At 37.4% G+C, this 12,786-nt stretch overlaps 1 protein-coding gene across 50 annotated transcripts in view; it reads right to left on the bottom strand.

Annotated features, from left to right (window-relative positions):
• The window catches only part of GPHN (gephyrin), a 689,342-nt gene that overhangs the window by 31,078 nt on the left and 645,478 nt on the right, over window positions 1-12,786 (bottom strand). For 38 of the 50 annotated variants that reach the window (XM_078335184.1, XM_078335182.1, XM_078335191.1 and 35 more), the window contains one exon: window positions 8,092-8,179. The exons of the other annotated variants lie outside the window; for them this stretch is intronic. In XM_078335184.1, the coding sequence (XP_078191310.1) occupies window positions 8,092-8,179 (88 nt within the window). The remainder of the gene's footprint in view (window positions 1-8,091; window positions 8,180-12,786) is intronic. 50 annotated transcript variants of the gene reach the window in all.

The raw sequence follows: 12,786 nt of genomic DNA, 5'->3' as shown, positions 1-12,786 counted from the left end.
TTTGTTACTGGCTGGTTTTCTTTCCCATTAGTTTACTCATTTTTTTCATTACATTTTTGGTCTTTGCCCACTGGTTTGCTTTTGCAGTGACTGGTACTTGTTCCTTTACATGCTTAGTGTTTCTTCCAGGAGCTCTTGTAGGGCAGGTCTGGTGGTGACAAAATCTCTCATAATTGCTTGTCCATAAAGGATTTTATTTCTCCTTCACTTAACGAAGCTTAGTTTGGCTTGATATGAGATTCTGGGTTGAAAGTTCTTTTCTTTAAGGATGTTGAATACTGGCACCCACTCTCTTCTGTCTTGTAGGGTTTCTGCTGAGAGATCAGCTGTGAGTCTGATGGGCTTCCCTCTGTGGGTGACCTGACCTTTCTCTCTGGCTGCCCTTAGCATTTTTCCCTTCATTTCAACCCTGGTGAATCTGATGATTATGTGCCTTGGGGTAGATCTTGAGGAATATCTTTGTGGAGTTCTCTGTATTTACTGAATTTTAAATTTGGCCTGTCTTGCTAGGCTTGGGAAGTTCTCCTGGATAATATCCTGGAGCATGTTTTCCAGCTTGGATTCATTCTCCCCATTATATTCAGGTACACTGATCAAGCGTAGGTTAGGTCTTTTCACATAATCCTATGTTTCTTGGAGGCTTTGTTCATGTCTTTTCACTCTTTTTTCTCTTGTCTTGTCTTCTCTTTTTATTTCATTGAGTTGCTCTTCAATCTCTGCTATCCTTTCTTCTGCTTGATCAATTTGGCTATTAAAACTTGTGTTTGCTTCACGTAATTCTTGTGCTGTGTTTTTCAATTCCATCAGGGCATTTTTCAACTCCATCAACTCCATCTAAGCTGGTTATTCTAGTTAGCATTTCGTCTAACCTTTTTTCAAGGTTTTTGATTTCTTTGCATTGAGTTAGAATGTGTTCCTTTAGCTCAGAAAAGTTTGTTATTATCCGCCTTCTGAAGCCTGTTTCTGTCAATTCGTAGCACTTCTTCTCAGTTATGATGTGATCCTGTGTTGTTGAGGAGTTGTGATCCCTTGAAGGAGAAAGGTGTTCTGGTCTTTGATGGTTTCATCTTTTTTGCGCTGTTTTTTTCCCATCTTTGTGGATTTACCTGGCTGTATTGTCAGGGAGCTGCTTGATGAGGTTGCTTGTCTGTCTGTGGAGGTGCTACTGGGTTTCTCTTACTTTGTCTTTTAAAAGTGCCCTGTTCTAATTGGCTTAGAGAGATAATAAGTGCTTATATAAAATATTTCTAAAATTCCTAAATAATTTAACTTATAATATTTTAAATATGCTGCACTGAAAATACTCTACTTATAATATTGAGAATCTGAGTTCATATAATTAGGATAAATCTTTAGCAAATAAGACTAACCTAATAATTTTAGTTACTAAGAAAATCCAAAAGCCAGGTGTGATGACATGTATGTGTAAGGCTAGCTACTTGGGAAGCTGAGGCAGGAGGATTATTGCTTAAGCCCAGATGTTAGAGACCAGCTTGAGCTAAATATTGAGACCCTGTCTCAAAACATACATATAAACAAGAAAAAAAGCTCCAAACTTAAATAACAACAATAAAAAAACCCCAGCCATGTTCTTTCTCTTATTTACATCAATTTTAAGTATAACAAAAGTATATATTTTATTTCACTTTAGTTTTTCCTAAACTTCTATAGGCTTATTTGTCAAATAAGCTCACATTCTACCTATATAATATTTAAGATTATAAAAAAGTATAAAGCTGAGATCAATGAAATCAAATAATTATTCTAGAAACCTTATAATTTTAAGTTATGCTTTATAGTATGTCAGTTTCAAAATAACTTGAGATTTTTATTTACTTAAAAGTCTTGAGCTGATATAAAATTGAAAAAAATCATCAACAGATACCTAGATGATGTCTAAGATAGAATATGAGAGCATTTATTATTAAGCATTATTTTAACTTTTGTAAAATTACATAATTATTAACTATATAGAAATTAAAATTATATAATTAATAACTATGTACTTTTTAAGGTGAATATACTTTGCTATAGAGAGGTTATGTCTGGGTCATGTTAATGAATGTGTTGATTCATCTTTGCTACATTAAGAAGGTGTAAAAGGGACATGTGTGGCAGTAGAAAGTTGTGTTCTTTGTGTATATGAGGTTTGCTGGTCTGCTAAAATGGTTACATATTATTTCTCAATTATCTAAGCTCCCTAGTTTTCTCTGACATAGAAATTAGTTATTTCATAAATATCAGAATTAATATGGGTAGTTGCAATTATATAAGGAGCAACAATGACAGAGAAGTATAACTATATGTGTTCTTTTGTTTTTCAAGGAAAACTAACATTGTTTTTTTCTTAAAGCTCAGATCTCAGAATTTTTGGTCTCAAGACCCCTTTATATATTCTTAAATTAAAATTCATTAAGGATCCCTAAGAGCTTTTGTTTATGTGAGTTATACCTATTGATATTTACTAATTAGAAATTAAAACTAAGAAAATAAAAAATATTTGGTTCATTTGAAAACAGCAACAATGAAACCACTTCACATTAACATAAGTAACTTCTTTTCTTTCCTTTTTTCTTTTTGAGACTCCCTCTTGTTGCCCAGGCAGGAGTGCAATGGCAAAATCTTGAGTCACTGCAACCTCTGCCTCCTGGATTAAAGTGATTCTCCTCCCTCAGCCTCCAGAGTAACTGGGATTACAGGCACCTGCCACCATGCACAGCTAATTTTTGTATTTTTAGTGGAGATGGGGTTTTGCCATGTTGGCCAGGCTGATCTTGAACTCGTGACCTCAGGTGATCCACCCACCTTGGCCTCTCACAGTTCTGGGATTATAGGCATGCGGCACCACACCCAGCCAAGTAACTTATCTTCAATGCATTGTTTTATTAATTTTGAAAATCTCTTTAACTTCTGAATGACCACAAGTCAGTTTCTCATATCTGTTTCATTTAATCTCATGAATTACCACACAAAGTTTAGCTGCTGAAAGAATTCAATCATACACTCAAGAAAAAAGGAAAGAGAATGGGTTAAGTGGAATAAAAAAGGCAAAGTCTTTAATATTATTGTGAAAATAGTGTTGACCTTGCAGGTCCACTTAAAAAATCTCAAAGACCTTTACAGGTATGAAGACTACTGTTTGTTCTAAAGTGTCAGTTTGTTCCAGAATATAAAGGAGCATAATAAAGGACAAATTTTTATGAGATTGCATTTGCCTTGGTTTCTAATAACTGCATCTGAAATGAAGCTGAGAAACATTAAAATTTTAGTGAGTTTGCTAAGTTTTGATGTGCTTATTTCTTTGGCACTGATTAATGCCGGTCCTACAATAAGAAAGGTTATTCTTTTTGTGTAAATTCTTTTTTGTGCTTTCTGTTTATTTTCTCTTTATTTACATAGATAGAAAAGCAAAGAACGAAGGCTCCTCATTTATGAATGAGTCAAGGTTATTTATAATCATGTCACCTTATATGTTCATTTTCAAATATTTTATTGTTGCTTTGAAAAATTAGATAACCAAGAACTGTTTCTCAGGTCTTCAAGTGCCCCATTCTCTTTTGATAATTCTTTCGACTTTCCCTTTTAAAGATCAGATCTAAACTTAGGAAAAAATGTTCTTTTCTTACCAAAAATTGTCCTTAAAATTTCCTAGAGGGCCTCTAGAAAATCCTGTATTTGTTTTCAGCTTATAAAAGGAAATGCTTGGAATAATTAGATTCATTTGAAATTTCACGAGAGGAGCTGCCATATCTGAGAAGAGATAGTCTGTCCTAGGTTAGATTCTTATAGGTGAATTGTTATTAATATAAATATTTCAGAAATTGTTTGCTTTACAGGAAGTTCCTGGAAATCTGACAATGCCTTGCTATTTTACCCTCAGAGGAAATACTGATTAAAACTTCTAGGTTGGCATGGTGGCTCACACCTATAATTCCAGCACTTTGGGAGGGCGATTGCTTGAGCTCCAGAATTCAAGGCTACAGTGAACTATGATGGCACTACTGTACTCCACCCTGGGTGATAGAGTGAGACTTTGTCTCAAGAAACAAAACAAAACCCAAAACAAAAAAACCTCCTGTGAAATAGTTACATATGTACCTCAAAAGAGAATTTTACTTAACTTCTGTTCTGATCTTATTGATTAAAGAAGTAAATTAAGCACAGTTCTAAAATATTTGTCATCCATAGAGAATTTCTTTCTTTTTTTTTTACTCTGATGCTTGCCTGAAAGCTCTGCTACAAGCTATAGTCAATATTTTATGCCTGCAACAGAGACAGATTCAGAGCATTAGGGAAAAGGAGTATAATACACACTTTAATATTGATATTGACATATCAAACAATAACCTCTTGAGTACAGGCTTCTGAGATGATACAGCTTAGCTAACTTTCATATAGTATGGGGGACTGAATCAGGAATTCCAGGACTCTTCAGTATGGAGGCAGATGGCTTCAGGAAAGCAGACTGCTAACTCAACATTTAGCAGAACAAGAATGATATAGGACTAGTGAAATATTAAAGAAATTTTTTTTGCATTTATTTGGAATATTGTTGATTAGTTTTTGTTTTGTTTTGTTTTTTGAGACAGAGCCTTGTTCTGTCGCCCATGCTGGAGTGCAGTGGCATGATCTTGGCTCACTGGAACCCCCACCTCCCAGGTTCAGGCAGCTCTTGTGCCTCAGCCTCCCAAGAAGCTGGGAGTACAGGAATGTGTCACCATGCCCAGCTAATATTTGTATTTTTAGTAGAGATGGGGTTTTGCCATGTTGGCCAGGCTGGTCTTGAGCTGTTGGCCTCAAGCAGTCTGCCCATCCTGGGCTCCCAAAGTGCTGGGATTACGGGTATAAGCCAATGTGCCCAGCAGTTAGTTTTAAATATTTTAAGGCTATGTGGCTCTAGACTTACAAAATAAATCAAGGGGACTTACATGGTTAATTCACACTTTTGTTGATAAATAATCAGGGCAAAGCTTGTGAATCTAGCCTTTTTTTGTGATCAATTATCATCTTTGTGATTACTTTGATCATAGTGGGTGGTGGAGACTCTGTTAGCAAAAACTAAGAGACTTTGAAATGGGCAAAAAAGGTCATTGGTGTCCAGTTTAGTGCATCCTTCTGGGTTACTGCCACCTTTCATTTTCTTTGAGCTATTCAATGATTTTTTAGGTTGAGGAACTTACAGTAGTGCATATGATTCTTTAGTTTTCAGGGCAAAAGACAGATACTGTTTAACTATTTAATAAACTTTCAGTGTTTTGTAAAAATGAAACTTTTTGAAAAGGCTATGTAGGGGAGGGTGAGGTGAAGGAGGGGAGAGATCTTTAGGGAAATAACTGTGGAAGACTCATTTCTCCTTGGTTGGGAAGAAGGTACTGGTCTGTGAGTCTTAAAAGAAGTAGGGGCCCCCTCCCTGCTGTTTAGCAGAAAGTATGTTGGGGAAGCAGTCAGGCTTTAGAAGGGATGGCTGTGAAATACACCCAAGGAAGCTAGCTGCTCTGAGGTTTCCAGCCTCCACTTGATCCTAGTGCTCCTAGCATGGCCCAAAGGAGCAAAGACCTGAGATCTAATGGTACTACAAGAATACTCTAGATGTATCCAGTACAGACCAGTGACAAGGGTATCTCCCTGATGCTTAAGTACCTTCAGGTTCCTTAGCATAATTCTTTGAAATAGTAAGCTCCAGTTGTGGCTTAATAAAATTTCCCACCAGTCCTGTGGCATACGCACTTAGAGTACAATTTAAATGGAATCAAATACATTTCTTGCATACCTGAGGTTCTGCACTTAATATTCATGCCTGCTACATAATGCTTCTTAATTTTTCCTTGATTTCCCTGTCTTTTAGTAACTGGCTTAGCTCCTGGGCTGAAGCAAGTGTTCCTATCTTTTATTCTTTTATTTTTGCTATGGAAGTACCCTGAAATTCTTTTTGAAATTAAAACTTGTTGGCTGGCAGGAATTTGCTGCATGTATGTTTTATCTCTTTCTTCCTGGTTCCTCTATCATCTCATTCCCACTCAAGGAGGTAGAAAAGGACAGTTAGCACCTCCTAAGGAATACTGTGGGATGCCCAGTTTTTAAAATCTCTTTCCTAGTAAATTAAAGGCTTACTGTAAGTATCTTATCACACAGAGAGTAAAATAAATAAACCAATATGCGTAACTATATTGGCTTTGTTTACTTGTGAGCAAATCCTTGGCATAAATGAAATCATTGTTAGCATTAATGAAGGTTAGGCTGAGAGTGTTCTGTCTTTATCACAACTGAGCCACAATTGCCAAGTCTGTATATGATATAAGCTTGTCACCTTTCTGGAAGTACTAGAAAAGATAAACGTTAGTTCTGCTAGATAGGTATTGTCCCACAATTAGGCTGTTTAGAAACTAAGATAAATTATACAAGAAACAACTTCTGGAAGTAACAAATTTAACATTTAAATAGCCCTGACTTCATGGTTTGCTCTTGTAATATTGAGAGTACCACAGGCAGTTTGACGGCAATGAAAACAGACACGTTGCAAATTATTTCTTTCAGCTGTACTACAGTGCAGGTCTCAGCCCTTTGCCTTTGTGATCTCAGGAGAGGTCTGCAGCAATTTGCTCTACCTGGGGCTAAAGAGACTTTGAGGGAACACTAACCCAGCAATTGTCTGCTATAAGAACACCGAACCACACTTCAGTACTTTCACTCCTGGATGTAGTGTGAGATTTTTTTCTTCTATAGTTTTTAGCATCTGCAGTGCTATTCTGAAAGACTCTAACACTAAAGTTTGTGAAGGGAAGGCAGGCATTCTTCTGCTTAGGTTACTAAATTCTGACATTTGTTCTCAGAGCCAATACAGTTCACTATCCAAAGAGTCCAGTTATAAATTTAGGCACTTTTATACTTACAAGAGGACAGAGATCAAGAACAATCATATATAAAAGATCTAGCTTAAAATAAATCAAACTATTAGAAAATATGAATTTTAGTAAAAATTGCTATTATGACAGCATTTTTGTAATTTTTCAGTTTACTCATTAATGTGAGAGAAAATATGGAAAAGGATTATCAGCTGGCAAAACATTTTATGCTGAAATATCTTTGAGTCAAAAATTAAGGTTGGTTATTTAGTAAAGAATATTTTACTTTTATAATATTATTCAATGGACCCAATAGTCATTGTCCACTAACACAATTCATTAAGAAATGTAAACTTAGTGTTACTGAAATGTTTAAATTGTCTTTATAGGAATAAATATATACCATGTACAAATATACTTAGTCCTATAAACTAGTGTGTGTGTGTGTGTGTGTGTGTATATTTTTTTTTAGACAAGGTCTCCGTTGCCCAGGCTGGAGTGCAGAGGTGCAATATTGGCTCACTGCAGCCTTGACCACCAAGGCTCCAGCGATCCTCCCACCTCAGCCCCCAAGTAGCTGGAACTACAGGCATATGCTACCATGCCCAGCTAAATTTTGTATTTTTTGTAGTGATGGGGTTTCACCATGTTGCCCAGATGGTCTTGAATTCCTGGGCTCAAGCAACCTGCCTGCCTTAGCCTCCCAAAATACTAGAATTACAGCCATGAGACACTGTGCCTGACCATATTTTCATTTTTATTATTATTTTGTAAAGAGGAGCAAAAGGAATGCCTAATCCTCCCTTTCTTCCTTATGGGGAAGGAGAGCTAAGCATTCTTGGTAGATTTGGAATATACGGTGGGTGAACTGGTTGGTCTGGGGGATGGGGTGAATCATGTTTAAATTTGAGCAGAAGAAAGGATCTTAGAGCTTTACCCTGGTAGTAAATATCATGTATAAAGGATGTCCTAATATAGTACAATAGAGTGAGAAACAGATCACGTCTCCAGGGGAATAGCAAAAGCCATTTTGCAAGTTGTGGGATTCTCCAGGTTGCTCCTGAGGGTAAGCTCCCTGACCTATCCACATTGTATCCCTTTTAGAGAGACCAGTAATTTCTGAAGTCCCATGGCTTTTCAGCTCTGTGGAAGCCTGGCTTTGAATACCAGATGCCTACTGGCCACAGTTAATCAACCATATGCAAGAACATTGTAGTAGATAAATTTTCATGAGCCCTATCTTTCATACCTTTTCCCCCATGGATACACCCCCTGATGTGATGATGACATCAGCACGACTGATACCCTCATTCAAGGCATTGAGTAAGTCATCTGGGCTGGAAAAAAATAAAGACATAAATTAACACACAAGGAAAAGATTTCAGATATAGTGCCAACTTAAAACTAAATCACCTTATTCACTAATAGGCATTAATATGAGTACAGCACTATATTCTGAATGAAGTGGGAATCAAAAGGGTCTCTGCCTAACAGGAGCATTAAGTCTTATTATGAAGAAAGGACCTTGTATATGCTGAAGTAGTGGCTACTGGCGATTTGACAAGGCTTTTTGTTCTAACAAGCCAGTATAATGAAGGGAGACAATGAGGTGTTAGAGGATGTGTAACTGTCCTGGTTTGCCTAGGAATATTCCTGTTTTAGTACTAAAGTCAGATGTCCTAGGAATCCAACGCGCTCCAGGACACTTGTTTACCTGAGGTGTTGGAAAGATCATATAGGACTGTTTAGAGGGAATGTCTTAAGTGAAGCTCTGATAAATGAGCTGGATTCTGAGAGGTGAAAAGGAAAGGAATGGGAAAGAGCTTCATAAGCAAGAGGATCTGTACTAGCAAAGGCTGGGAATAATGGTTAAGCCTGTGCTGTTTCTAGGTCATTGTGGAAAATGGCCTGCTTAGAGTGAAGGACTTCAGTGGAATGACTGGGATAGGTAGGATGGGACATAATTTTGAAGAACCCTCAAGCTGAAGAATTTAGAGTTTAATAGGAAATGGAGGGGGGAGAATCCCTAGAAATAGGAAAAGCCAGTAGGTATTCATAATATTGGGACTAGAAAAGGTAGGGAAAAAAAGACAAGGAAAACAGAGATGGTATGAAGTACTCATATAGGGTGTGAATACAGGATAAATATTAGGGATGGAAACTAGGCAGGTTCCTGACTGTCACTTGAAAAGGTAAGTGCAACAGGCCTTTTGATGGTACAGGTCAAAGGCCTGGGGAGAAGAGATGAAAACAATGGTCTTATCCTTTGGATGTCAGAATGGTTGAAAAGGCCTAACTGGAGACTGATCAACTGAAAATAAACAAAATGCCAAGAATCAAGATTTATGGAGGGACAGGATGATTGGGAGTAGCTAAAAGGGATTGTTTCATTACTATACTTTAAATCCATACAAATCTACTGAGCAACATGACCTGTAATTGGCATTTCCCTTCAATTGATGCAGAACAGAAAATATATTTTTTGAGGAGTACATATCTAGCTACACCCTTGTTTTCTGAAAAATTATTACCTATTTATACCACCTGACTCTTCCTTTCCCTTTCTCCCCTATGGAAATCTAATGAGAACAAGTAAAAGGGAATAATCCTGGTTTCTGATTTTCCACTTCCTGTCTTTCATTCCCCTTGAGGCCTAGCTGTATTCTTGCTCTTGGGTTTTATGAGATAGCCTTGTATCCTTCCATAATATCTCCTTTGCTTAAGCTAGCTTTAGCAGGTTTTTGTTAACTTGAAACCAAATGATCTCTCAATGAGACATCGTATGTCCTCACAAATATCTCATGACAGTGAAGTTTATTCATGCCCCCTTACCTTAATGCACTATTTAATGAGGGAGGAAGAAGGAAAGTTAGTGACTCAAAATAGCATCTAGGATATAAATTCTATTTTTATCCAGGTGTGACAGAGGTAGGAAGAACTTGAGACCTACCAGAGACACAACCTTCACAGACTCTATAAGAGATAAGCTAGTCAGGAGGTGGCATAACATAGAGATTAAAAATGTGAACTCTGGAGTCAGACTGCCTGAGCTAGTATCTTAGCACCGCTACTTGCTAGATGTTTAACCATGCACAAGTTGTTTAACTTCTATTTGCCTTAGTTTTTCATCTGCAAAGTAGCCATAATAGGGTTGTTATGAGGATTAAATGACATACTATTTATACATATAAAGCACTTGGAATAATACCTGGAACAAACTAAAGTTTCAAGAAAGTCATTTGTCATTACTATTGCTGCTATGCTAACAAGTTAATTATAAAAACATACCTAACAACTGACAAAGTTCAATTTTAGCATGCTTGGTAGTTTTTATTCTGTAAAATACTCATGACTAACACAGAAGAAAATCATAGATTGGTACTTAAATACATTGACAGAGCTACATATGAAAGGTCCACATGACAAGGTAGGCCTGGTTCCAATCTGAACAGCTTCATTTACTATGAGGTTCTCTTACAGGGTCTGGGTAAAATTCTCCTTTTCCTCTAGCACTGGCCTGTCCATGCGTTCTGGCTCTGGAATGCAAGCTCCAAAGAAGGGTCAAAAGGCAAAGTTTAAAAAATGGCTCATGTAAGGTCAGCCTATCAACATAGAGACCTTTTAAAGTCATTCAGTCAGTCATTGCACAGGCAACCAAAAAAGTACCCAGGCATTAATTGAAGGTAGAATCTATGTGTAAAACATTAAAGACTTAAAAAAAAAACAACCCTGACATAAATTTCAAAGTTAAACTAGTTGGGCAAACATCTCAGAATTATTTTGAATAATGCGTGTACTTAAAGTATTTTTGACTTACGTATTTTGAACAGATTTCTCATCAATACTTTTCATTTTGATTTAGGAAGAAAGCAAATTATTCTGTTGTACTGAAATACTACACAATATGCATGTGATGCGTTCCTGATGCTCAGAGTTCTGGGCTCCTTGCCTTGCTGGATCATATTATCATTACACTAAGCCAATGGTTTCCTATTTACTATGGAGTAAATGGAAAAAACATCTGAAATGCAGCATCACATGAAATTTGGTTCAAAATACTGACTGGGTAATGAATACTATCAACAAAATACAATTTTATGTTAGTACAAAAAGAAATTAGCTAATTTTATAAACCTTGTAATATGTAACTTACAACATGCTGATTCTACAGAATGATTGTAAAGCTACTGTAAATGAAGCAGCAGTAAGATACACACCATTATGGTATTAATCTTTGGGGATAAAGGTTCTGGCACAGCCTAAGAATTTATGGTTGTTAGGAAACCAGTTCAAGGGCAAAGCTATAATTTTTTTTTAGGTTGATCCAGAAGTCAGAAGACTGCCCTATCCTTTAAATACTGGGAAAGTCTACCCTTTACAACAAAACTGTCCAGGAAACACAGAGGCCTGGACTGTTTATTTTTGGTACTTTAATGGAAGACTAACAGCTTGCCATTTAGTGCTTTGCAAATTCAGGAACTGACACCTCTGTTCCTTTTGCCACTCATAATCCTCTTTTCCACTGTAATTCCATTTTCATTAGGCCCAAAGTACCCTGAGGGTGAATAGAATTTTCAGTAGGCAAAGGAAAATACCAGCAATCTAAGTAGCAACCAACTGGAGAGTAAAAGAATGAGCACCATATTTAGGATATCCCCTAGAGAAATAAAACTTCTGGGACAATAGATAATTTTAATAATAAAAATAATAATGCCAGGTACAGTGGCTCATGCCTGTAATCCCAGCACTTTGGGAGGCTGGGGTGGGCAGATCACAAGGTCAAAAGATGGAGACCATCCTGGCAACATGGTGAAACCCTGTCTCTTCTAAAAATTCAAAAATTAGCTGGCTGTGGTGGGCCGGGCACAGTGGCTTATGCCTGTAAATCCCAACACTTTGGGAGGCAAAGGCAGGTGGATAACAAGGTCAAGAGTTCAAGACCAGCCTGGCCAGCATGGTGAAACCCCGTCTCTACTAAAAATACAAAAATTAGCTGGGTGTGGTGGTGGGTAGCTGTAATCCCAGCTACCCGGGAGGCTTAGGCAGAGAATTGCTTGAACCCAGGAAGTGGAAGTTGCAGTGAGCTGAGATTGCACCACTGCACTCCAGCCTGGGGACAGAATGAGACTCTGCCTCAAAAAACAAAACACTAATACAGATTCAATTAGGAAAAAAAGAACAAAATATGTGATTTTCAATTTTCTTTTTTAGTTGTACTTTTGGTTCTGGGGTACATGTGCAGATCATGCAGGACTGTTGCATAGGTACATACATGGCAAGGTGGTTTGCTGCCTCCATCCCCCCCATCACCTATATCTGGCATTTCCTCCCTAACCTCCCCACATCCTACTGTCCTTCCCCTAGCCCCCCACAACAGATCCCAGTGTGATGCTTCCCTCCCTGTGTCCATGTGTTCTCGTTGTTCAACACCTGCCTATGAGTGAGAACATGCGGTGTTTGATTTTCTGTTATTGTGTCAGTTTGCTGAGAATGATGGTTTCCAGGTTCATCCTATAAAGGACACAACCTCATCATTTTTTATGGCTGCATAGTATTCCATGGTATATATGTGATACATTTTCCTTGTCCAGTCTATCATTGATGGGCATTTGGGTTGGTTCCAGGTCTTTGCTATTGTAAACGGTGCCCCAATGAACATATGTGTGCATGTGTCTTTATAGTAGAATAATTTATAATACTTTGGGCATATACCCAGTAATGGGATTGCTGGGTCAAATGGAATTTCTATTTCTAGATCTTTGAGGAATCACCACACTATCTTCCACAATGGTTGAACTAATTTACACTCCCACCAACAGTGTAAAAGTTTTCCTACTTCTCCACATCCTCTCCAGCATCTGTTGTCTCCAGATTTTTTGATGATCACCATTCTAACTGGCATGAGATGGTATCTCAATGTGGTTTTGATTTGCATTTCTCTAAT

This window comes from Callithrix jacchus, chromosome 8 (genome assembly GCF_049354715.1).
Source record: "Callithrix jacchus isolate 240 chromosome 8, calJac240_pri, whole genome shotgun sequence".
Classification (NCBI taxonomy): Eukaryota; Metazoa; Chordata; class Mammalia; order Primates; family Cebidae; genus Callithrix; species Callithrix jacchus.
This window is presented reverse-complemented; position numbering and strand designations above follow the sequence as displayed.